At 40.9% G+C, this 25,300-nt stretch overlaps 1 protein-coding gene across 4 annotated transcripts in view; it reads right to left on the reverse strand.

Annotated features, from left to right (window-relative positions):
* Positions 1-25,300, reverse strand: part of PLPPR1 (phospholipid phosphatase related 1) — a 318,711-nt gene that overhangs the window by 37,520 nt on the left and 255,891 nt on the right. For all 4 annotated transcript variants that reach the window (XM_027615766.2, XM_027615765.2, XM_027615767.2 and 1 more), the window contains one exon: positions 6,654-6,842. In XM_027615766.2, the coding sequence (XP_027471567.1) occupies positions 6,654-6,842 (189 nt within the window). The remainder of the gene's footprint in view (positions 1-6,653; positions 6,843-25,300) is intronic.

A 25,300-nucleotide genomic window follows, 5' to 3' on the forward strand; every position in this document is an offset into this window, starting at 1 on the left:
GTGCTCTGGGCTTTTACAGTCACCCCAAGAGCTTACAGCCCAGAAAAGCCCCCAAATGAAGATTCACAATTTCCTCCAAATTGTGCCTTTCTATCAAATCGAGTTTGTCTCTTCTTTTCCTAGGAAATTCGAGATCAGTCTTATACACGCGTGCATGCGCGGTTGCATGCAAACTGCGAGCTTCTTCAGTTCTCGCGGGCTAGACATCAAACCTGCTGTTGCTTCAGTGCTAATTACTCCCCTGTCACTTTGTTGTGAGGCCAAGAAAAAGGTTTAATAGCCGCTTTCTCATGCCTTGTGGGGCTGGGGCTGAGGTAAAATAAAGGTAAACCAGATTCTCCACTGAGTTAAATCCTCTTATCCAGACAGACTCTCCGCTCTAGGTTCTGAGTGTACAAGTTTCTTTGGGAGGCCAGAGGCAGTGGTCATCTAGGGTTTCCACCCTGGTTAGAATGCACCCTGCAGATTTCTTGGAAGTGTGGGCTACCACTTTTGGCCAAACAGTTCTGGACACTATAAATCTGATCTGAGACAGCAGTGGCCTGTCTCTGTGCAGCTTATCCCATGAAGCTTTGCCTCAACATGATGCTGATCTCTTCTGACAGTAGCGCCCAGAAGGAGAAATAGGAAATGACAGGTCAAACCCTCAGCAGGGTCTTTTCCCTTGTGCCTTTCTTGTGCATCCCTGCAGCCATGAATGGGGTTGTTAATGCCCATCCACAGGGACACACAGCAGTGGAAGGTGCTAGGTTTTCCTATGGCTAATGTGCTTGAGAATGCACAGAAAACCAAGGGTAAGTCCAGGTTGAGCTACTTTTTTGAAAATTGCCATTAGTTAATATCATACAAGTCACCCCCGAGAGATCCTGCCTTTGTTCTAGTCCAGTGAAAACAGGAAATGGGTTTAAGGAAAGAATAAACTATGACAACAAAAACTCTACGCAGTTCTGTCAAAACCTGACCAGGCACAAGAGTGTAAAATCAAACTCCAGAAAGTTGAGACTTGGGGCTTGGAAACATGACATGTGGAGTTTTCCAATCAGAATGCCTTTTTCTTCTTTTTTTAAATAGCTTTCATGGAATGTTAGAACTGGAAAGATCTTGGAGATCATTAGCCCAACCCCTCCTTTTATTTAGAGATGAGGAATTGAACCTATAGTGGGAACATGACTCACCAGAGGTCACACAATTATTGGAGGCAGAGCCATGACTGGGATCCTTGCCTCTCCTGACATATCCATCCTGAGATCCGTTGACTGCAGTGTGAAGGGAATGCAGCATGCACACTCAGAAGCTGGGGCTGTGCTGAGTTAGACTACAATCTTGATCCCTGTGGCCCAATAAAGGCTGCCCTGGGACCAGCCATACCTCCCTAGGATGGGACAGAAGAAATAAACACAGTTCCTTCCTCCCAGAAAGTGTCCCTGAGTATCAGAAGGGTTCTGCTCTGTACCCGGACGCTGCTCACATATTTTCAGGTCCTGGGGGAAGATCAAGTACTGTCGGCAGGGTTCCAAAGCCGCGCGCTCTCTGCCATTAACCTATCAGCTGTAATCAGCCCTGGCGTCTAGCAATACCCCTCGTTTGGGAGAAAAAGAAAAGTGGAACCAAATGGGTGGCCACCTGTTCAGTCACCTACAGAACTAGCTGGACCTTCAGTGAGTCATTTAACCTAGTTAAGTCTCGAGGTTCTCAAGTCAAAAAGGAAGGGAACTGGACCACACCCTTTCTCTATGTTCTTTGGGATGTCTCTTTTCTATTTCACTGGGATGTTGGGAGGATAAATCAGGCAAAAACTACAGAATATAGGTAAATTAAGATGCCATGCCTATAATCCTCTTTTATGGAATATTCCTCAGCTTATATCTTAGGGACCTGCTAGCATTATTGGTCACACTGTTCACCCAGAGAAGCAAGGAAATGGAGAGGGTTCCATACCTGAGAGCTAGAGTACAACTGTAGGTTCTTAGTCCTCAGTTCACTGTTTATTGACCATACGCCTTGACTTCCCATCAGAGCAACTGACTCTCGTTGTGAATTTGTGTCATTTGGGGAAAATAAATCGATGGAAGAGACAGGATCAAACTTTGCAGCCCGAAGAACAGTTTCTGCTGAAGATCTTAGAATCAAAGAACTATCATTTTTGTCCAGAAGGAAGAGAATGTTCTTCACAAAGTTCTGTTTTCCTATTTTTGTTTTTTGGCTATGTGTGTTTTTATTAGAACTGCCATTTTCAAGTCTTATTAGAGATTGGTCATTTCATAATTATTGCAAGAACTGGATATACAATGTTTTAAAAATGTATCTTTTGATTTGAAAATAATACACATTCATATAGAATTTGGAAAGGAATATATAAAAATATAAAAGAGAAGAAAACAATTAACTGTGCCATTAGCACTCATAGATAATAGCTGTAAATTTTTAGTTTATTTTGTACTAGTCTTTTCATATATAATTGTGAATTTGGGATTATCTTGCAACACACACAAGGTATCTTCTTAGGGTCATTAAATATTCAGACCCACAGACAACCACATGCTACATTTGGCACTGGTCTACTTGGAAGGAACCATAGCTTGCCAACAGGGAAGCATCATGTGCTCCCTTACAGCACGTGTCTTCACAGTGGTCCAGCAGAGCCGTAGAGCTCAGGAGCAAGAGACCATAGACACATCAAAGGATGCAGGAGCCACCGTGGCTTAAAAGCCTCATGCCCTACAGGAGCCAACATATGGTGCACAGCAACTCCAAAGGCATAGCCTTCAAGGTCCTACAATGGATGTGCCAAATTTCCAGAGTCATTGCACTTAGCAGTCATAGCGTGGCACCTCCTCGAGTAATTACAGTTCTCGGAGTCCAGATGCATTCACTCATCAGGGGTTAATCTTGCCTAGGAACACTGTTGATACATAGTACCTTTTTCTTTTTCTAGGGAAACAGACCCAGAAAATTAAAAGGTCAGATTCCCTTGTGAAAGGGAGAAAGATTTTACATGCAATAACTATATACATTTTTTAGCCCTTAAAAAATATCTTAAGATTAAATCAAAAGCCTGTTTCATTGCTATTAAAAGTGTTTCAAAAATACAACTGCCTCATAATATATTTACACAATTCCCAAGTACTGTGTATTTAGCTAGTTCCAAGTTTCTCACTGAAACTATTGCTGACATGAACATCCCTATACACAAATACTTGTGTTTATATAAAACTGATTATTTCCCTAACATAAATTCAGGTACTGGAATTAATGACTGCGTCTGAAGTTTATGAACTTTTAATACATCTTACTTCGACTAGAACTGTATGAAAGTATCTGTATCTTCAACAACATGGTCTCTCTTTCTTTAAAACATCTGCCAATTTTATATAAAGGGAGAAATACTGTACTTGTCAAAATTAATTTTCTTTGATAATTGATGAGTTTAGAAATGTTCAGGCACACAGTCAATTTACTGTTCTGTTAATACTGTCTATTCTTGTGTTCTCCTGTTTTTACTTGGGGAAGCTCTTTTTTTTTTTTTTTAAGTATTAAGGACATTTACATTTGAGTCTTATAGCCTGTAAACTTTTTGTCATCTTTTCCTTTTGTTAGAAATGCTTATTTTTAGGTAGACAAGTCTATCAATCCTTTTCTATACTCTTGCATCAACTTTCATAAGGGAGATTGTTTTTGCTACTGAAGGTGCTTTTGTGGGTGTGCATGCAGACTTTCTAAGTGTTTAAAATCCACATTTTTCTTGCTTTGTAATGTACGATAAAAAGCTTTCCATTTATTTTTAGGCTCTGGGACATTTTATAGAATTATGGATTTTATATTCCTTGAAAGTTTGAAGGAATTTATACTACAGCTACATGTCCTCAGTAGTATTTTGCGGGATAAATTTTAGACATGTTTAAACATTTATTCTGTTTTTATTCACTATTCAGCTTTTCTACATCTTTTTAGGGCATTGTTAGTAAATTATCTTTTCATAAAATATTACCAATTTTATTGAGAGGAAAGCATTTATTGGCACAGAATTGTAAATACAATTTATTTTTTTAAAAAGATTTTATTTATTTATTTGAAAGAGAGTGAGCAAGAGAGCAAGAGAGAATGCACATGAGCGAGGGAAGGGGCAGAGAAGGAGACACACCGATGAGCAGGGAGCCTGACGTGGACTTGATCCCAGGTCTCTGGGATCATGACCTGAACCAAAGACAGACACTTAACTGACTGAGCCACCCAGGCACCCTGTAAATACAATTTAAATAGAGTATAGACTTTTTTTTTTTTAATTTTTCCTTATTTGACAGAGAGACAGCGAGAAAGGGAACACAAGCAGGGGGAGTGGGAGAGGGAGAAGAAGGCTTCCCTCAGAGCAGGGAGCCTGATGCAGGGCTCGATCCCAGGACCCTGGGATCATGACCTGAGCCAAAGGCAGATAATTAACAGCTGAGCCACCCAGGTGCCCCTAGAGTATAGACTTTTAAAGGCTTATGTATTTTTGCTTATGTTTTAACTTTTTTTTCCTTCTGCCTTTCTTATATTAGATTTTTGGGGGGGGTTGTACATTTTACCTTTCAAAGAATCTCATCCTGATTTTATTTGTTAATTCTATTGTTTTCTGATTCACTAAATTCTTTTTGTCCATAATTTTTCCTAATCTGTTTCCCTTGCTTTATTTATTTGTTTATTTAATGGAAAAAAACCTCTCTAATTCCAAGAAGAAATTACAGGAGAACCTAGGCAATGATACATATCCTGGGACTAGGAAGAAGCGAGGAAAATACATTAGTAAGTCAACAGATCACTCAGAGAGTGTCTGAATACACAAGAAAATGATATGCTTCTGAGACAGAAAGAAACCAGGCTGTGATTCCAGACTAAGTCTACTGCCTGCAGTTCCTGGGATTCCAAGTGGAATCTTGTTCTTTTCAGGTACAGGAAGTTGGTCTGTGATCCTGAAGAGGGTGAAGAAGTTTCAAGCCAGGCTCTGTGTTGCCCTACTTCTAAACACTTCAGGGCGCCTGGGTGGCTCAGTCATTAACTGTCTGCCTTCGGCTCAGGTCATGATCCTGGAGTCCTGGGATCGAGTCCCGCATCGGGCTCCCTGCTCAAGAGGGAGTCTGCTTCTCCCTCGGACCCTCCCCCCTCTCATGCTCTCTCTCTATCTCATTCTCTCTCTCAAATAAATAAATAAAATCTTAAAAAAAATTTTTAAACACTTCGTACATGCCAGACATTGTGCCGAGCCATTCGTACGAACCATCTTATTCAAGTCTCGTGACAACTCCATGAAATAGGGAGTCCTGTTATCCCTCTGTTTTTTTTGGGGGGGGAGGGCAATAGAGTGATTCGCCCAAAGTCACATAGACTGGATTTGAATCCAGGTGTGTCAGACTGCAGAACTTGTGTTTTCAACTGCCCCAACATACCACAGTTTTGTCACTGCTGACCTTAATTGATACAGCATAGTATTATCATTTAAGGGCGGGGGAGGGGGTAGAGCCAAAGATCAATGATCAGAATGAATTTAAAGTACTATGACTCATTATGCCCATATTTTTTCTCCTCAAAAATTCTATTCCATTTCTCATCTTAAAGCAAGCAAAACATTTGCATAGAAAACAATACTTGAACTGAATGTCTGAGCCATCGGTATATTTCTCAGCATGCCAGTCAATATTTTTATTACCAAAAGAGAGGGGAGAGGAAGAGAGTGGCGGGGGAGAGGGGGCAGAGTTGGGGGAGGCAGCTCTTAGAAGAGATATGGGGAAATGATAACTGATATTACATCCCAACTAATCTGAGCTTGTAGCCTGTTCAGACACAGGAAGGTTTATTTTAAAACACTCACAACATCATTTTTAAAACTGAAATTAAAATATCTAAGGGTTAAATCACTTTACCAGATAATACAGATCTGTGAACTTTATGCTTTTGAAACAGTTTCCCTCGAGAATAGTCTAGCCAATTTTTTTTTTTTTTTTTTGCCTCATGAAAGAGAAGAATGAAATAAATGAAGGCAAAGTTACAACTGAATTGAATGTGATGTAATATGAACACAGCCAGAGTCACCAAGCATGAATCGCAGCAAACTTCAGGTCAAGCGATTTCTCTCATCGGCCCCTCTGGAAGTTCAGTCAGAACAGCAGGAGACACAGGCCCACGGGAGTCTATTCCACTCTGATCTGAGTCTTTATATCAGCCCCAGCATTTACATTCAAGACCTCTTCTGAATACACACAACCCGCAGCACATTTTTTTCAAGATCACGGTAGCTGTTCTTAACTAACATATTAGCCAATCAAGCCTGTTGATTTAGAACATTCACACTAACTTACAAAATGTATGTGTGTGTGTATATATATATATATATATATATACATACACACATATATATACACATATATATATATTTACTAAAATTCAGACACCAAAAAGCAAAAACCACCTATAAAAGACAAGACCTATTTTAATGAGATTTTTTATGCAGAGCTCCATTCACTGTTTTGGCTGAAACAGGACCCCTCCCCCACCCCCCACCCCCCACCCCCAATAAGGCTGCTGGTGAATGCCCAGGAAGGGAGGAAAGAGGAAAAAAGGAAGACAGGAAACATTATTTAGGATCTGACAATAACAAAGGAAGTTTACTCTGTACTTACAATAGCAGTTGGGGTGGCAGCCAGCACACAATAGAGCACCAGAGGGGTGATGAAGCTTTCTTCCTCTGTCCCTGGGTAAGGCTTCATTAAGTCTCCGTCCTGACAGAAGAATCCTTGGATATGCACCTGAAAAGTGTCAGTGCATTCGAAGTAGTAGGCAAGCAGCACTGTCCCAGCCATGATGACAAGCTGAAAATACAGCATGGCCACACAGAGACATTAGCAGGTCTTCGGAGCAGCGCTCGCCCCGCAGAGCACACTCCCTCCATCACCCCAGCAGCTCTCCTCCTTTTGGTATTGGCAAGTGTGTGCGTGCCTGGCTCAGCGTGCTCTGGGCTGGGGAGTGTGTGCTTGCTTGTCTGCCTTGTACCATCTGTTACATAAACCTTCCAGAAAATTATGAACAGCTCCCATCGGAAAGGCAGACCACAGCAAGGCTTACAGAGACATAGCTTCTGCTGTCATCCTCTTGGAGGATGCATAGGCACCACAGCAATATTTCCGTTTGGGACAGAGGTGAAAAGTCAAAGGGCAGTGGCATAAGAATTGGTAAGATGTAGATGGGAGAAATAGAGATAGACTTACCTTCTTATAAAATATTAGAGGCAGGTAAATCATGAATGAATGAACAAATAAACAGGAAAGCTAAAGCCTAGAAAGGTTAAAGCCTAGAACCACACCCTAAATTACTGGTAGGGACGAACACATGGTCCAGGAATCCTAGATCAGTCACAGCGGCTACCTTCTCCAAAAAGGTGCCTTTATTCCAAAGTGCTTTCCACCAGTAAATCCAGGACTTTCCTGATAACATCTTATCATAGACACAGATCCTTCATAAGGTTTAGATATAAAAAGGGACATAACTAACCTTTCATTTCGACTCACAAATGTCCTCGATACTCACCGAGGTTTAGATGCAGCCTTTAGTAGGTATGAGAAGTTGAGGGAATATAGAAAAGCCAACATTAGTTTTCTCATTCATATTCAGAAATACTAAAATGCCAAGATAAGACGGTGATAAAGATAGATAGAAAACAGGTTTTTGAGGTTATGAAATTACAGAAAATTAAGCTGGAAGAGGTCCTGGAGATCTTCCCCTCTAAAACCTTTATTTCAAAGATGAGAAGGCTGAGGCCCAGCAAGGGGAACTGAACACTGCTGAATTATCCAACAAGTAAACTAAACAGATACTTAGGTTGAGAATCAGCAAAGCAGGGAAACGAAAATGGAGGGAAAAAAATTTTCTTTAAGTGTTGATTTTTAAAAAGAAGTATCAAAGTAATCATTATGGGAAAAAATATCCAATCTTGGGAGGATGTCTTGGCACATTGTTTATGGCTTAAAATTGTTTTTGCTTGGAAGTACATATGGGGCAATGAGGGGGAAGGAAGGGTTTAGAAAGGCTAAAGTTCTTCTTCCAGCCCTGGAATGACTAACTCAAAGTCATAACATAGCTAGTTAGTGTAAGTCTGGGACTAGAAACCCACATTTTCTGATCCCCAGGAGGAAAAAACAAAACAAAACAAAAAAACACCTGTATCATGGCATCAAAATTTCACCCTCTACAAAAGCCTAGAGAGTTACTCTCATGCGAGAGGCACTGTCGGGTGTTTTTATCTGTTTCATATCCAGCTCTTTAGCCACAGCATTGCACAGAAGCCCTACACTCTGCCCACTCTCCGAAACCCTGCATAGCTTCTACTTGTGGGAACTTATTCCTGCAATTCCTCCTTGTTACAGCTGAAAGCATCCCAGAGCCTTGAGTTGTAGTGGGTCTTAAGTGCGAACTCTCAACCATTCTGGTATAAGGGTCTTTGTCTTTGGCCTCAACCATTGCCACCTTTCTTTACCTCCAGGCCGGTCACAAATCACACTTTCCACGCGCTGTCCTTCATACACGACTTATCTCTGGTTCTACAAGGACATATTCTACTCTCTTGTATTTCCTCCCCCTCTTCCCCAATGGATCTTCTGTCACAACTTCTGACCGTCTAGTCATCTCCGGATATTCCCATGTGTTTCTCAGAGCCTGAGGGTATTTCTTGGTGATTTACCACATGTAAATCACCAGTGCTCGGGCCAGCTATCTGTGTTGTTTCAAGCACTTTCTTTCTTTTCTTTTTAGCCCCAGAGAGGAGATTTGGAAAAGTATGAGACAGAGGTGCTCCATAATGGGTGCTCCTGCTGGCAGCTCGTTTATAAAGTTGAGGCCATGAAGTTTCTATTTCTTTTGTGCTTCACTGGTCAGCTGACCTGAATGTTTTGGAACTGAGGAAATGCTATGATTCCGATAGTTTGGGGGAGCTTTCCCTCTAGGGCTCTCTGTGCCTCCTGCACAGGCCTGATCTGGGATTTCTAGGTGTCTCCTCCACGTGGCTGGAAACGTATTTCGTCAGCCCTTGGGAAACAACTACTTGGAGAACAGGCAGGATCTACAGGAGCTTTTGGATGAAACAAAAACAAAAATGGCATCTAGCTTCCTCCACTGAGGACAAGTGTCAGATTTTACTGGGCACCTCTGTGTTACCACTTCCATTTAAAAATGGGCGGGATGAAAATGAAGTCCATAAAAGCCAAAATATACACAGGTAAAAAGACTCACCAGAAAAACGTAGACTAGAAGCTTTTAGAACATAGAACCATCTTAACTTCAAATACAGCAAAATCAACAATAACGCCAACAAAAAGCCTAGGCCAGTATGCCTAAATTTGAAGTCTATAGAACAAATCTTGACTAGCTGCCTGGCCAGGTTAATCCTGTAAGCAGCATTAAGAGAGAACTGAATGGATATGTGAATCAGTCAATTTCAGGGCATAAAGTAAAGAACAGAGAACCTCAGAGACTCAGGGTGGTACGGGAAGGTGGGAACTTCGGCAGCTTAGCAGACAGAACTGACCCAGCAGCATAAGTCTACTGACCCTGATCAGCTCCCTGATCAGCCAGAAACCCCTGCCTGTCATCTTTAAGTAATCCTCAAACTCCCTGGAGAGGCCCCCATAACACCAGTTAGAGATGCACAGAAGCAAACCCAGAATAATTCAGATTTGATTTCTAGGTTTCTTTTCTACTGAACATTCTCTTGTGACCACATATTAAAAAGAAGCTTTGCATTTACTGTGGAAACAGAAACACTACGTTGGTTCTGCTTCCATTAGCAGAGAGGTCTGCCTTGCAACTCTGATGACAGCACACAATTAGCCATCAGCGTCCTCCCTCCTTCCTCTCTATCCTGGGCCATGATCCATCACTGTCTAGGTTTGTGTTGCTGGTACCAGCTGACACACTTGGCAACTCTGTTGCCTTCTCCAGCCCCATTTAGGGATGCATGGAGGGAGGCCATAATGTTGGTGTCACACGAGCAGATGGTGAGGCTGTGCCGGACCCAAGTGCTGGTAGAGGGTTGATGATATCCGTGTGAAAGGAGCAATTATAGCTGTTGGGGGGAAGGAGCTCACGTACCAAGGTTTTTCCTCAGCTTCACTTCCCAAGAATGACAATCCAATATATAAAAATGCATTAAATCCTGACCATTCTACAAGGATTCAGAAGGCCCATGCCAGCAATATCTGAAATCCCGCCTCTCAGGATTGAGAGCGTTGTGTTTCTACCCTCCAACAATTAGAGAAAAGTGAAGGTCACAAAGAGTGATAATGGGGAAGGTCACAAAGCTGAGGGAAAAGGCTGAGATGACAGTACATTTTCCTTCGGTCTGTAAAGTCTGGAGCAATTGTGGACACTAATTTATATGACCCGATATAAGCTCAAAGAGTGGGGGAAGAGGTAATGATGGTATGACTCATGACAGCAAGTGAATATGCGTATGTGTGAGTGTGTGTGGACACATGCACGCACTCATCCAGGAGCATCGGAGCAGACACGTGAGGTTGGAATGAGAGGACTGGTATCTGGTCTGGAGTGTAAGGGGCATATTTGAAACTGGGAAAGCCCAGTGGGTGGGTGACTAACCATCTCAGTTTGCCCAGGCTTGAGGGGCTCCTGGGACATGGGACCTTTCAGTGCTCAAACCGAGATCGTCCTAAACTAACTGGGGTGCTAGGTCACTCTACCTGAGGCAATGAATGTTTCCCTCCCCAAAGAGGTTTCTCATTCTGGTTTTGCCAGGAGCTATCAAGACCATTGCAAATTAATCAGTCAACCAACAACTGTTTGTGGGAGCTGCCTCTGTGTTCAGTCCCGAACTAAGGGCTGTGAAGGTGCAGAATCCTTGGACATGCTCTCTAACCTCAAGCAATTTGTGATCCAACTGGGGAGTGCTCAACACAGGAACCAGACAATCATCTGTAGATCTGTAGGAGGGTGTCTGCCGATCCCCAGTTGGGGTTCATACGTGGCTGCCTGTGCCTTGGTGAGCTGATAGGGAGGGGGTTGACGGAATAGGTAAAGGGCTGATGCATGGAAGAGAAGGGAGTACAGGGGGATGGACAGGGCAGCATGGGGTCTGTTTAGGAGACTGGTTTTGACTAAGCCCCATGGGCATATGTTCAATTCCAAAGAGAGCAGGGATAAAAGAAACTCAGCAGAAGGAGCACTGCATCAGAGCTTAGATGATAAGATTTGGCGTGGTTGTGATGCAGAGCTTATGTCTTAGTGAGGACTCCAGGTAACAGTACATTTGAAGGACTTGCATGTCTTTCATATTAAGAAAGAGCAAGCCAGGCACAAGTGTCTGTAGCTGCACACAAGGGCTTGGGTGGGAAACCCGCAAGCAGGGTGCAGATGGAAGTGGGAACCAAGGTCGTAACCTGGAGCAGAAACGTGAGAAAACGGATCATGACCCTTGTGAGACCCCCATGGGCACCTCTAGGAGTAAGTTCGACACCCTTGGAGAGGAGGTGGAAGTTCTTCACATAAACAACAGAGGCAAGAGCCAAGAAAGAGGAGATGGTGACGGTAAGGGTGAGGATATACATGATGCATATGTCCCAGGTACTGTCTAAGAACTTTACATACATTAGCTCTGCTTCTGCCCAATGACCCTGCATGGTAGGTATATTATTATTTCCATTTTACAGGTGAGGAAACAGAGGCACACAGAGACTACATGAATTGCATAATGTCACACAACTCACAGGAGGGAACCCGGGATGATGACTAAAAATGATGCATTTCTCCACACAAACTTAGGTGGCCTGTGGAAAATCAGGTCACAAATATGTCAGCATGACATTAAGGGGTAGACTAGGTGCTACAGACTTGAGTCGTTTATTCAAATGTTTCCTAGTGTCAGTTTCCTTACCTGTAGGAAAGTTAATAACTAACTCATAAATATGCAATGAGGCATGTTTATACATTCTCATTTTGTTCCAAAAAGGAGTTTTATCAACCTCCATCAAATAAAGTAAGCAAGCATTGGTGAGAAGTTGGAACAGGAGAAGAAAGGAAATACGAATGGAGACAGAATGACATCCTGGAGTATAAGTTTTCTAACAGTCAACACACACAAGGAAAGGCTGGTCAGTTGCACACTTCACAGTCTCTGTAAGATACAAATGAACCAATGGTTAAAGAGAAGTGGAACCCTTCCCATACAGTGACTAGACCGGAATTCTTCCTGGGTTCTCATAAGGAGTGCGGCATGATTAACAAGGGCTCCACGTGGAGAATGTGAAATAGGATGGTGCTGTTGTTGTAGATGGGCGGGACCCCAGGTCAGTTCTTTTTTTTTAAATGTGTTTTTTAAAGATTTATTTGTTTGAGAGAGGAAAGGGGGGGGGGCAAGCAGAGGGAGGGGCAGAGGGAGAGAAAGAATCTCAAGCAGACACCCCCCCTGAGCCTGGAGGCTGATGTGGCCCCCAGCCCCACGACCCCGAGATCATATCAAGAGTCAGAGGCTTAACGGACTGAGCCACGCTCCCCCACCCCCACGCCCCGCCAGGCCAATTCTTAACATAGACTGATGACATCGCATCAAAGCGGAGTGCGCAAAAGCAATACTGCGGGATGGAATGGAGGAGGAGGGTATTACGGGACAGTCTAGGTTCAACTTGAGAGAGACGGCACAATGAAAGGCGAAGAGTGTGGGACACATTTCCTGGGTTGGAAACTCACTCTGCCGCTTACTAAGCATGGGACTTAAAATCTTGTGCTTCAGTTTTTCTATTTGTAAAATGGGTTAATAATGCCGCAGCATGAGAACTGTGTATTAAGCTGGATAGTAACTGTGTATTTAGAGCAGTGTCTGACTACGAAGAATGGACCAGATTATATATACTTCAAGCACTCCTTCCTAGGTATTGTTTCTCTCAGCTTAGATTTTTAGAAACTATTGGGTAGCAGTGAATTGGAGACTATTTTCTAGTAAGTAACCTGCTAGTGAAATACAGACCTGTGTTTTTTTTTTTTTTTTTACCGATTTGTTTAATATACTTAAATGTTATTATTAGACTAGCGGAAGAAACCTTCAATCAGGCTCATCTCTGTAGGACCAATCTCTTAACTTCTCCACATCCCAGTTCTTACGTGAGAAAAATTGAGCTACTTTTTAAGGTTTTAATGAGAACTGAGGATATTACATATAAATAGCAACAACAGTATTTTAGTGCATAGTAAATACTTAATAAATGGTATCCTTAGTTATTATTATACTCATTTAGTATTATTGAATATTAATATGTCCCTTATTATGTTGGTTTTCCAAACTGCAGGTCTGAAACCATTAGTGGATTATGAAACAAATGTATACAATTTTAGAGTTCAACTAGAATTCTTTTAGTGAAAGAGAACAGAATAGAATTGCATGTATCAGAGAGTTGTACACATAGTAAGAGCAAGTGTTTTTATGTGAAACTTGCTTAGTATATAACACACAGGCAGAGGAAGTGTGTATAATATAGTGTGAAATGTATTTCTTACTATGAGAGTAAAACAAAATCTTACAATAAAGCATGATTTTATTTGATACTTGTCTGATAGTGTGCAAGTTCCTTATACTATAGTGACTAAGATACATAGGTTCAAATCCCAAATCCACTAATTACCACTGTAGGACTTTGAACCAACTACATAACCTGTCTATTCCTTAGTTTACTCACCTGTGAAATGAGTAACTCACTCCTTACATGAGAAATGAGTTCTCATTGGAATGGTATGAGAACTATACGATTTAGGATATCAAAACCACTTAGCAGGTACTCAACAACTATTAGCTGTTATTTTATTAAAACTTGGGTAGAATATAAATTTTTTTCTGAATAAGCAAACAATACCACATGCACCAAAGTATATAAGAGAATATAAAGTCACCACATTAGCCAGGACTGAATAATCAGCCTGTTTTTCCATCTACAAAATGATGCTTCTTGATATTGTATTTCCACAAATAAGAGTTTTTAAGAGCCATGTAACTATTCTTAGTTTTGCTATTTGCAAACAGTATTATCTCTCAAGATATGAAGGAATAAAAATAAAATATTCAACCATCAGTTAATTCTCCTTTGTCAGTATATTTGATTCTTATTTGACCTTTATAGTTTTATATTTTCTGAAAGAATTTTTGAAAAATTTATTTTATTGTGGTAAGAACACAAGATGAGATCTACCCCTCTGACAAATATTTAAGCATGCTATATGGTATTATTGGTCATAGGTGCAAGGTACAGCAGATTTTTTTGAACCTATTCATCTTTCTTAACTGAAACTTTATGCCTTTTGATTAGTAATTCTCTATTTCCCCTTCAGACTTGTGTCTTTTAATTAATAGGCAATTAAGCTGTGGTTAAGAATCTGGAAAACTTACAAGGGACCAGTTTGTGTATAAGAATTCGCCCCCTCTTCTTTATTTATTTTTATTTTTTTAGAGATTTTATTTGACAGAGAGAGACACAGCAAGAGAGGAAACACAAGCAGGGGGAGTGGGAGAGGGAGAAGCAGGCTTCCCGCTGAGCAGGGAGCCCAGTGTGGGGCTTGGTCCCAGGACACTGGGATCATGACCTGAGCAGAAGGCAGACGCTTAACGACTGAGCCACCCAGGTGCCCCTCGCCCCCCTTCTTTAAGGAGAACAAAGATATACCCATAGGCAAGAATATGTGGATGAAATGAGATTGTTCAATCATTCAACTAATATTGAGTGCCTACTACATGAAGACATTGGGGGTATTCACTGGCTAACAAAACTGAATAACCAATAATAAGACTGTTAACAAAACAGACATGATCATTGGACATGTGGGGCTTTCTGAGGGGGAGACAGATATTATAAAAGCACTCCCAAATAAAGGATAGTAAGGACTCATTGACTAACTACATAACAAGCTATATAACTTGAAATGCATTATCTTACATGATACTCATGCCTCACTGTGAGATAATGAGTTACTCTCATTTAAAGAAGAGAAAATTAAAAAAAACAAAACAAAGAAGAGAAAATTTATTCAAGCTCATAGACCTGGTGAATGGTGGAGGCAGGATTTGAACCTCTGGTGCCATTCAACCACTCTTTTATACTTCAAACCTGCAGTTAGCATAATGAGATAATGTTTGTAAAATGCTTAGGGTAATGCCTAGCACATGGTAAGTGCTCAGTCCTTTCTCTTGTTCTTTGAGGGCTATTTACTTGTTCTTTCCTTTTTTTAAAAAAAAGTTTTTATTTAAACTCCAGTTAGTTAACATACAGTATAATATTAGTTTCAGGTATACAATACAGTAACTCAACACTTTCATAAAACATGCTTATTCTTTTCAATGCTTTTTTACATGGCTTTGAGGTAAGAGTGGGGGTTACCTGAGCCTATCCCCCCCCAACCACCACTCTCCTTTCTTAGTATTTAAAATCACTACTTTCTCCTGCCTCTGACCATTCTTTCCCTGACTCTTTAATTTCCCTTTTCTGGTGCCTGGTTTGCACAACAGTAGTACCCTCATAAGATCTATCCTTACCCCTCTTTTCATTTCCTTTCCATGCTCTTTTCTTGGGAGATCTCATCTCTTTCTATGGATTCTACTCATACTATTCCATTGCTTCTTCCTATCACCACTCTTGGCCCTGCATGCTCCCCTGACCACCAACATTATGGTCCACAGATACTCCAAATGCCGTAAGTCTGAAATGGAGTTTGGCATTTCTACTTTTTTTTTTTTTTAAAGATTTTATTTATTTATTTGACAGAGAGAGAGAGACAGCGAGAGAGGGAAGACAAGCAAGGGGAGTGGGAGAGGGAGAAGCAGGGAGCCTGATGTGGGGCTCGATCCCAGGACCCTGGGATCATGACCTGAGGCGAAGGCAGATGCTTAATGACTGAGCCACCCAGGCGCCCTGGAGTTTGACATTTCTCCTTCCCTCAACCTGCCACTTCTCTTGAGTTTCCCTATCTTGGTAAATCCAATCAATATCTTTTCAGTCACCCACGTTAGAATTCTTAATGTCATCTCAGACACTTCCTTAATCCTTCACCTTTTTCACTGCTCCTCATGCCATACTTGGTCAGTTGCCAGGTCTTTCTGACCATAGTGCCCCTCCTATTTATCATATTTTTGTTCTGCCAGCTGCCATGTTCTTATTCAGGCCCCCACATCCCACCATGTACACATATCCCACCATGTACACACATCCCACCACGTACGCACATCCCACCACGTACGCACATCCCACCACGTACGCACATCCCACCACGTACGCACATCCCACCACGTACGCACATCCCACCATGTACGCATATCCCACCATGTACACTGAAATCTTGTCCCACCTGCTCTTGTTGACTTTGGGATCTCAATCCCTTCGTGCCATCACCTAATTTGCTGCTAAAGAGTTACGATCCTAAGACACAGGTATGATTATGTCTTTCTACTCCTCCCAAATCTTCAGTGATAACTATTTCAGGTAAACTAAGCAATTATCTCTGTTGAACACACTGGGCTTTGTCCTACCCATGTTTTGGTAATGGAGAGAAGAAGCCTACCATTTGAACAGAGAACAAGCCAGTAAACCTCATCAGGCATTACTCCTCAGGAGAAAATACACGGGTCTACCTCTCAGTCTGGGCTGCCTATGCCTTCCTGCCTGGCCACTCTTTAAAGAACCAATGTAAATACAACATTTTTGTCTTCCCCCCCCCCCATTTCTATCTTCCAGCATCATGTTTGTTATTTATTGGTGAATAATATGGAGAAATGTAAAGTGTATAATATTCTAGGTAGATTTACAATTACGCTAAGGAAAGGATAATTATTGAGTCTAAGTTAAGCTAAATTGGGCCACAGAATTTTCTCTTTGATCTTCTGCCATTAGGGATTTTTAAAAATTCAATGACATGGATGAATATAGCAATACAAAACTGGCAAGCACAGCTGCTATCAGAGAAAGCAGAATAAAAATTCAAAATGATTTTGTCATTTGAGAACATTCATTAGCAATAAATGTAAAGTTCTACAGTAAGGCTAGTAGAGTGCAAGGCCCAGAACTCTGGCCTGAGAAGCTCACCAACCTTGCCCTGTACTGGCCCTTCACTTCCCCAGGGCTGCCTCAGGCCTCTGGGGGGGGGGGGGGGTAGGGAGGAGGTCAAAGCTCAGTCGAAGTTAAATGTGTGAGAAAGTGAGAGTGATGACCTGAGGAGTCAAGAGAAGCCTTTGAGAAGAAAGTCCTGGATGACTTTGATCTGCATTTTATTTATTAGCTACTTATCAGAAGTAGGTAAGAAAGGTGGATGGAAGCAATGCATAAATGATCGCTATGGTCTAAAACTCTACAGTCCTACTACCTCCTTTGTTAAAGTAAACTAAGTCGATTTGAGTGCTAATCTCAAGTTTCTCAGCAGAAGCATTGTAAGTCAGCGGACAACTACTGAATACCAACTATGTGCTAAACCCCTCAGCTAGTGGTAGGAATGTAAGGATGAAGGAGTTCTTTGTTTTACCAGGATATGAGCAAGTGGCCAAATGATAGGTATTTAACACTGGTTAGTTGTTATGATTGGAGGACGGATGGATGGGTGGAAGGATGGAAGGATAAACGTGTGGAAGGATGGAAGGGTGGGTGGATGGATATTACGATGAAATAAGCAGAGAATATTAACTGTGACAGACATAGGATGAGACAGGGAAGGATTGTGTCAGCAGTGACGTCTGAGCTGGTTATATGGTATCATAGAAGTTTATGGCCTTTGGAGCTTAAAGACCCAGATGTAGTACTAAATGCACCATTTGCTACCTGTATGGCTTCAGGTAATGTACAAAATCTCTCTGAATCTCAGTTTCCTCATATGTAAAATGGATATAATAATATATATAAAACACTTAAGTGTGAAAAGTAATATATGTAAAAAGTACTGTTTTTAGCTCATGGCTTATGGTATTTGCTGATAAAGGGGAGTTCTTGGCCCTCCTTAGCCTTCCCATAACAGAATAAACAGCAGAACCTGTTTTTTGGAAAACCTAATATATAAAGAGTTGCATAAAATCAACTGACCAATCAGAAACTCAACAAAAAAATTTAAACTGTTACCTAGCATATCAATCTGCAGGGGGCCTACTGTCCTGTAGGAGAAGGGTAGGCAAACAAAGACCTGGTCTGCTTAGTTATCAAAGATGACATGGAGGATTGGAGAAAGGAGACAGAAATTGTGTTCAACCTCTTCTCAGTTGTGTACCAAAGGGAGGTGACACTGGAAGCCCTTTTTTTTTTTTTTTAAGATTTTATTTATTTATTCATGAAAGACAGAGAGAGAGAGAGAATGGCAGAGGGAGAAGCAGGCTCCCAAGAAGCAGGGAGACCAATGCGGGACTCGATCCCAGGACCCTGGGATCATGACCTGAGCCGAAGGCAGACGCTCAACCATCTGAGCCACCCAGGCGCCCTGGAAGCCCTTTTTAAAGGCAGTTAAATGTCCTTGGTCAGGATGTCCCACATTTAGCCATCATATTCTCATGATACAAAGGAGGATCAAAAAGGGAGGGGGACCATAATTTGGAGATGAAGACCTAACTTTTGGTCTTTGTTCTGCCAAGGACTTTGTAATCCTGGATGCGTGACTCTAGCTTCTCTGATCCTCTGACCTGCAAGAGGGGAAATACCCTAATAGGAATGAGATAACATTAGGAATGCGATTAAATGAGAAGACCTGGAGAAACTCTTTGCAGATGGCAAAGGACCATCCAATACATAAAGCACCTTATAACATTATACATATTATGCATATATATATATATATATATATATATATATATATATATATGATTAAATTAACAAAAGTAAATCAGGCCAATATTAAGAGATAAACAGCCAAAACTAGGCTTAAGAGATACATATGCTTCTATTACTGAGATTTCCTTTAGTTTATGAACATACTTATGCCCACAGTCGGATTCTGCTTTATGCCAAAGGATGGTGACTTTAAGCCTGGGAGAGGTTGAACCAAGATCAATCCTCACTCTTTTTTCTCTTCATTTTATTGCAACAGGCAGAATTCTGAGCTGGTCCCCAAGACTTCTGCCCCCTAGTGTTCATGCTCGGTATGATCCTTCTCTTTGGTGAGGGCACAACCTATGACTATAATGGAATGCCATTTCCTTCATTATGGTATATTATATAGCAAAGACATAGGAACTATAATGATGTGATTAAGGTCCCTAATCAGTTAATTTTAGGTTAATAAAAAGAGAGAGATTATCCTGGGCAGGCCTGACCTACTAATCACTTGAGACCTTTAAATGAAGTTACAAGATTTGAAGCAGTAGAAACACACTATGTTGGCAAACTGCCATATTGTGGAGAGGACCACATGGCCAGAAATGGCAGGCTGACTCTAGGGACTGAGGGTCTCAGTCCTACAGAAACTGAATTCTGCCAACAACTAGTGAGCTTGGAAGAAGACCCTAGGCCTCAGACAAGATCACAGTCCCAGCTAACACCTTGATTTCCACCTAATAAAATACTGAGCAGAAGACCCCACTAACTCACACACAGACTCCTGACCCATAGAAAGCATGAGATAAGTTTGTGTGGTTTTAAGTGGCTCTGGTGTGGCAATCTATTACACAGCACAGAAAACTAAAATAAGGGCGGAAGCTCTCTAGTAATCACTATGAACAGGCCAGCCCCATAGGGGCTGCTCTAGCAGATGAGCAGAATTGCAGCTTTTATGCTTTCACCGAATCTCCTTCATAAATCCCAAAACCTGGAGTTGGCTTTCTTCTGCTAAGGCAGAAGTTCCTGAGCTTCTCAACACCAAGGTCCTCTAATTATTTTCCTCCTATGGTCCCTAGAATTGAAACATGTTGTTTATTTAACAGATTGCATGTATTTACTTTGGAATAATTAAATTGATTTCTAATTTTAATTAAGTAATTGCTCTTGAATTAAATATAAGTGCAGAGATTCTGACTGGCATGAAATGAACAGAGTAACCAAATCAATTTGTGATTTTTCTCCCAAACCAGAAACAACAGATACTTTGGTTATTCCTTTAAGACTTAACATGGATTAAATGTATATTTTACTTCTACTCAAGCTTTTTGAAAGACAGAAAATAGCTCACTGCCCCTAGGAGTTGACATCATTTGAGATGTGCACCCAGACCCTAATTGCCCTTTTTTGAGAATTATACACTTAGGCCCACACTCATGCTTCTACTCATTCCCTGGCTGGAGAGGACTTGACTAAGGGTAGACACCTGGTCCAAAGTAGGCCCAAGAACTTCTCTCTTAAGAATTCCAAGTGACAGTCACAGACTTTATGGGTCTTTGTTGACCACTTGAGCTCAGGACATAAAAGTCCTGGAGCTACAGAGCTGCTTTGTGTGGCCGTCTACACCTGGGAAACTTGTGAGAGCTAATGAAAATATCTACATAGAGAAGAAGGATATGCAGTCAAGAGACCATAAGGCCTGGAGACAATGGATAATTTTGGTTCTGATGGTTTTTTAATTTCTTGTTTTAGTTTATGCTGAGGCCAGTCTATGCCTCCTGAGTTTCATAGGATTCACTTTTATCCTTATTAAAAATTTTGGTTTTGGCTTCACATAGAGCAATTGGTTTTCTGTCATATGACTCCAAAGAGTCATGGCCAAAACCACCTACCCTGTCCTGAAAGGAATGGAGCTTCTGCTCTAAGGCCACAAATATTTTTGGATTCAATGGTCTCAGTTCCTGACTTCTTTATAGGAATGACCACCATTGGGTAAGCTACACGAATAAGAAGTGGGCTATTAGAATGCCAGTCTTTAGATACTAAAACCAAAGGCATTACTTTCCTCTTGTGGAGGAAGGGAAGAAGGTACAGAAGAGAGAAGAGCCTTTGATGAGCCATCTACTCCAGTCAAAAACACTGAAGAAAATCTTTGTAAATAGGATTGTTGAAGCTTCCGTAAGAGTTAGCCCTACTCAAAGGAATGAAGACTTAGGTCATTTCTGACAGTCGAGACATATGCAGCAGACTTGTTAACTGAATAAGTAGGTCTAAGGGAGTGTGAGTGGAAGTAGGGGAAGAAAATCTTATTAATCTGTGAAGATGAGGCCTTCTCAGTTTTTAAAGAGCCATTGAAGAAATTACACTCATACTATAATTTCAAAAGGAAATGTAATTTTCTTGCCATCTTTAAAATTTCTCTCATTAATAATCAACAGAAGTTTCTGGTAAAAGAGATATGGACTTAATCAGCAGGCGTAGCCACTGTAGGAGCAAAACCTGGTGTCACAGGTGTACTCACGCGCCCAGTATCTGAATCGCCATCACTGCAGCCTTTGCTTTCTCACTGAGTGCTGACCTGGCCTTGGGGAGACTGGGTTGGCATTCTGCCTAGAGAATGGCTTTCTGATTTGTCTTAACAAATCCTCATGAGTCTTGGGCCTCATCTCAAGAAAAAAAGAGGACTTTGTTCTTACTTCCTTTGGCCTATTCATACCATAATAACATCCACATTAAAATCTCAATGTATGATGTTCCAAGTAAAGGTAACTTACCTAGGGACTTCAACAATCAAATCCATTTAATCTCAGGAAAACAGAGTATGATTTAAGCCCAACAAAAGAAATTTGCCCAGTCATTATGGATCCTTCTGTAGTAGGATTAAGTTCTATGGGGCTTCATGGTAGATTTTGATTCTGTACTTTTCTGTATTTGGGGCTGGAGGCATGGAATATGTTTTCCATCGTTAGGACTACTTTGCTATAGGTTGCTAGGTGTGGATATCATTATGAAGAACCCAGGAGTGGATGGACAAAACACGCCAAAGCTCCTGAAATTGCTCTGGAAGTCCTCCTTGATCACCTCTGCAGTGTGATGTGATTGCTCCCATGCAGATCTCACACGATCCCAACACTTAGGGAACTGCATGGCCGTCCTCGATTTCCCTCCCACCACCACGCCGTGAAGCCCTAAGGGAAGGGGTCTTTCAAACTGGTAGCCACAGCTTAGCACAGGGACATAATAGGTGTTTAAACGACATCAGTTGACTGAGTGGATGAAATTCTATAGCTGGTTTTACTCATAGCAACTCTGCCATTTGTTCAAGGAACTTATCACCTGAAACTGTTTGGGATGGCTTATTAGTATATTGGCTAAAACTAAGTTTTTGATATAAATCATCATGCTCTGAACAGTGCTCTCTGGTATGGAAGATATACTTTGGAAAGACAGAGGCAGGGTGGGAGATCTGTGGTCAAATAAAGTTGTATTTATTTTGCTCTAAAAAATAAGGGATATTTTCATGGACCTTTTGTTTCCATAGTTTTAAGAGGATGGCAGAGATATAATAAGTTGCTACTTAAATATTGAAATCATACTGTAATCTGTAATCTCTTAAATAAAATCACACTGTTATCTTTTTAAATAAAAAATATTATTGAGAATTCCTGTTTGTTATTTAAATTCTGGATCTACTTGGGAAAAAAGGTACTGGAAAATGATTTTATGACTCTAAATCAGAATGGAAACAAAAAACTAACACTGAATTTTCTGCATACCATGTAGAACAAATATTAAAGATTCCACCTGGAAAAAAAAAAAACACTAAGGAAAGTACAGCTTCCTATGTTAGCTTTCAAATAATTTTAAACCAAAGTACTTAAGATACCATTTTAATTTCCCTACCAGAAAGGAACATGATTCTTCTTTCTCCATATGCATTGCTAAGTTACTTGGGAATTAGGCAAATGAGAAGAAAAGGAAAAACACTCTTTTAAATCAACTAGTTTGTTTTTCTTTCTAATTAAAACAGGTAAATCTCAACATGGCAAAAGATTTAGAGGTTCTCATTTTCCTTTAAAAATTACTGGGTAGGGATTTTCCTTGTCTCCCTTAAAATTACTGAATAAATTGCCTCTAAGAGAGTGACTCTCCCAAAGACATTACAAGATCTTGCATAAATGAACACAGACTTGAACCTTCACTCAAACTCCTGGCAGCTGTCAGATCACACACAGGTGTTCATGCCTGCACCTGCTTCACTCTGGCTGCACCTCAGTGAAGCCACTTATCCTAGTGAAAGCAATCAGGTGAGCAATCTAGGCTCATCTAGCTTACCAGATGCTTCCCATCGTGGAGAAATGTTTTGCATTGATGGAAATGTTCCATATCTGTACTCTCAATATGTTAGCCACTTAGTGATATGTGGCTATCAAACCCTTGAGATATGGCTACTGCAACTGAAGAATGGAATTTAAAAATTTTATATCATTTTAATTGAAATTTAAATACCCACCCATGGCCAGTGGCTACATATTGGATGGTGCATGATGGCTATGCATTAGCAGGGTAGTACCATTAACCAAGCATAAAATTGAACCTTTAAAAAAATTATAAAACACTCTAATACATAAGGGTATAAATTGAAAAGTATATCCTCAGAGTTTTACTCACTAGAGATTAATCATTATTAACATATGAGGTGTATTTATTCTTCTAGAGGTTTTCTTTCTCTCCAGGGATATAAACATACACACTCATAAGTAGATAAAAAAATATATGAAGTAGAATCACACTATACATGCTGTTCCACAACCTGTATTTCTCTTAACATGTATTGACCACCTTTCTATGTTGGTACACAGAGAACCTACTCAAACCAGTAGGTTCCCTTCTTTGCTCAGCCAGTCTCATTTTTGTCATTTGTAATCAAGGAGTTCTGATTAACACAGGTGTGTCCAGGGACCAGATTCACCTTCTGGGTTAGCAGGTTGGGTATATTAAGGACCGTATCTGAGAATAAAAGAAGCAGGTATGAACTCAAAAGAGGAGAGCGCTGCATGGCAAGCAGAGGAAGTTAGCATTTTTATCATAGACTCAAAAGGAAATACCAAGGGTTTTGAGCAGGGAAGTGGCACCATCAAGCCTGTCATTAAAGAGAGTGACCTTGGTAGTAATCTGTCTTAGATGGGTGCACAGAACCTTGACAGAGAAACCAGTGGTTTCTGAGGTGGATAGGGCACCAGTCTAGAAGAGGCAATGAGGAGCAAGGACAACACCTACCCTGTCTTCAAGTCCAATGGCAAAAGGGGTGTGGGAGATAAAGCAAGGCCACCAGGAGGGCTCTAGGGAAGCAGTATAATTAAAAAAGACACGTTCATAGTAAGAAGAGGAAGGCACTGTTCAAATGAAGCTAAGAAGGTAAGGGACTTTACTGGTGACACTTGTGAGTTATACAGTTCATAGGGCCGCAGCTTAGGGGTTGAGGAGGGTGGGAGATTGGATCATTTAGCGTTGTGTGGAGCTGTGTGGGGCATGAGAGAGATGACCAGGAATCCTTGTTTCTGAATTGTGTTAATACAGACAAGGACAAAGGGCATGACAGAATTAGCTCCAAGGTTCTGGACGGCAGATTAGTGGGCCTGTATTGAGGAGGGAGGAGGAGACAGAACTCTTTCACATTGTGTTGTGAATTAACAAAATAGCAATCCTTTGGTGCTACTATAGGAATGTGACCTTTTAAAAGATTGTTTTTATGGTGAAATATGTTTCCTAAGTTGTGACAGTTCAGCACTAGGTATCCCTAGGCAGCATGGATTCCACCTTTATTACAATAAATATGTGTTGAATATCTACTATTATTCTATGCATGGAAAAGGATGGAGAGAAAGAAAAGCAATCATCTCTAAGAAACATTAAGTCCTCAAATGCATCTATGTCTGTTATCTAGCAGGTGACAAGAGAGACCTGGCAGTTTCAAAACCTTTTCTTGTTTTTTGTAATTCTGGAAGGTGTATCTCCTATTCTCTCCAGAGCAGAAAGGGCCAGCTGTCCACTTCTCCAAGTACTCCTATGTTGGATATTTGTGACTCAGAAATTCCTATACCATTTTTTAACATATAAACTAATAAACTATCAGAGAATGAGACAAATATAGGACCAACACCTTCATTGTTCAACGTGTGGAAAACCTAAACACATCCCTCACACCTAACCAGGCTTCTTTTTCCATTGTTTTTAAATACATAAGGAAAAATAGTAGAACAGAACTAGAAATGACAAACACATGCCAAATGTGTCATGTTCCACAATTATAACAGACAACACTGGTAATTTTTGGGACTCTACTGTTGAATACAGTTGGGTCTCCAATAGTTTTCCACATGGTACTCCAGACAGGTGTTATCAATTGATTAGAATTAAGCTACCCCTGATGACATAAGGAATACCACCTTTTCAGGCATATGAAGTGGGTCCTGAAATCAGATAGATACCAGGAGATTTCAGGA

Source organism: Zalophus californianus, chromosome 13, assembly GCF_009762305.2.
Source record: "Zalophus californianus isolate mZalCal1 chromosome 13, mZalCal1.pri.v2, whole genome shotgun sequence".
In the NCBI taxonomy this organism is placed as follows: domain Eukaryota; kingdom Metazoa; phylum Chordata; class Mammalia; order Carnivora; family Otariidae; genus Zalophus; species Zalophus californianus.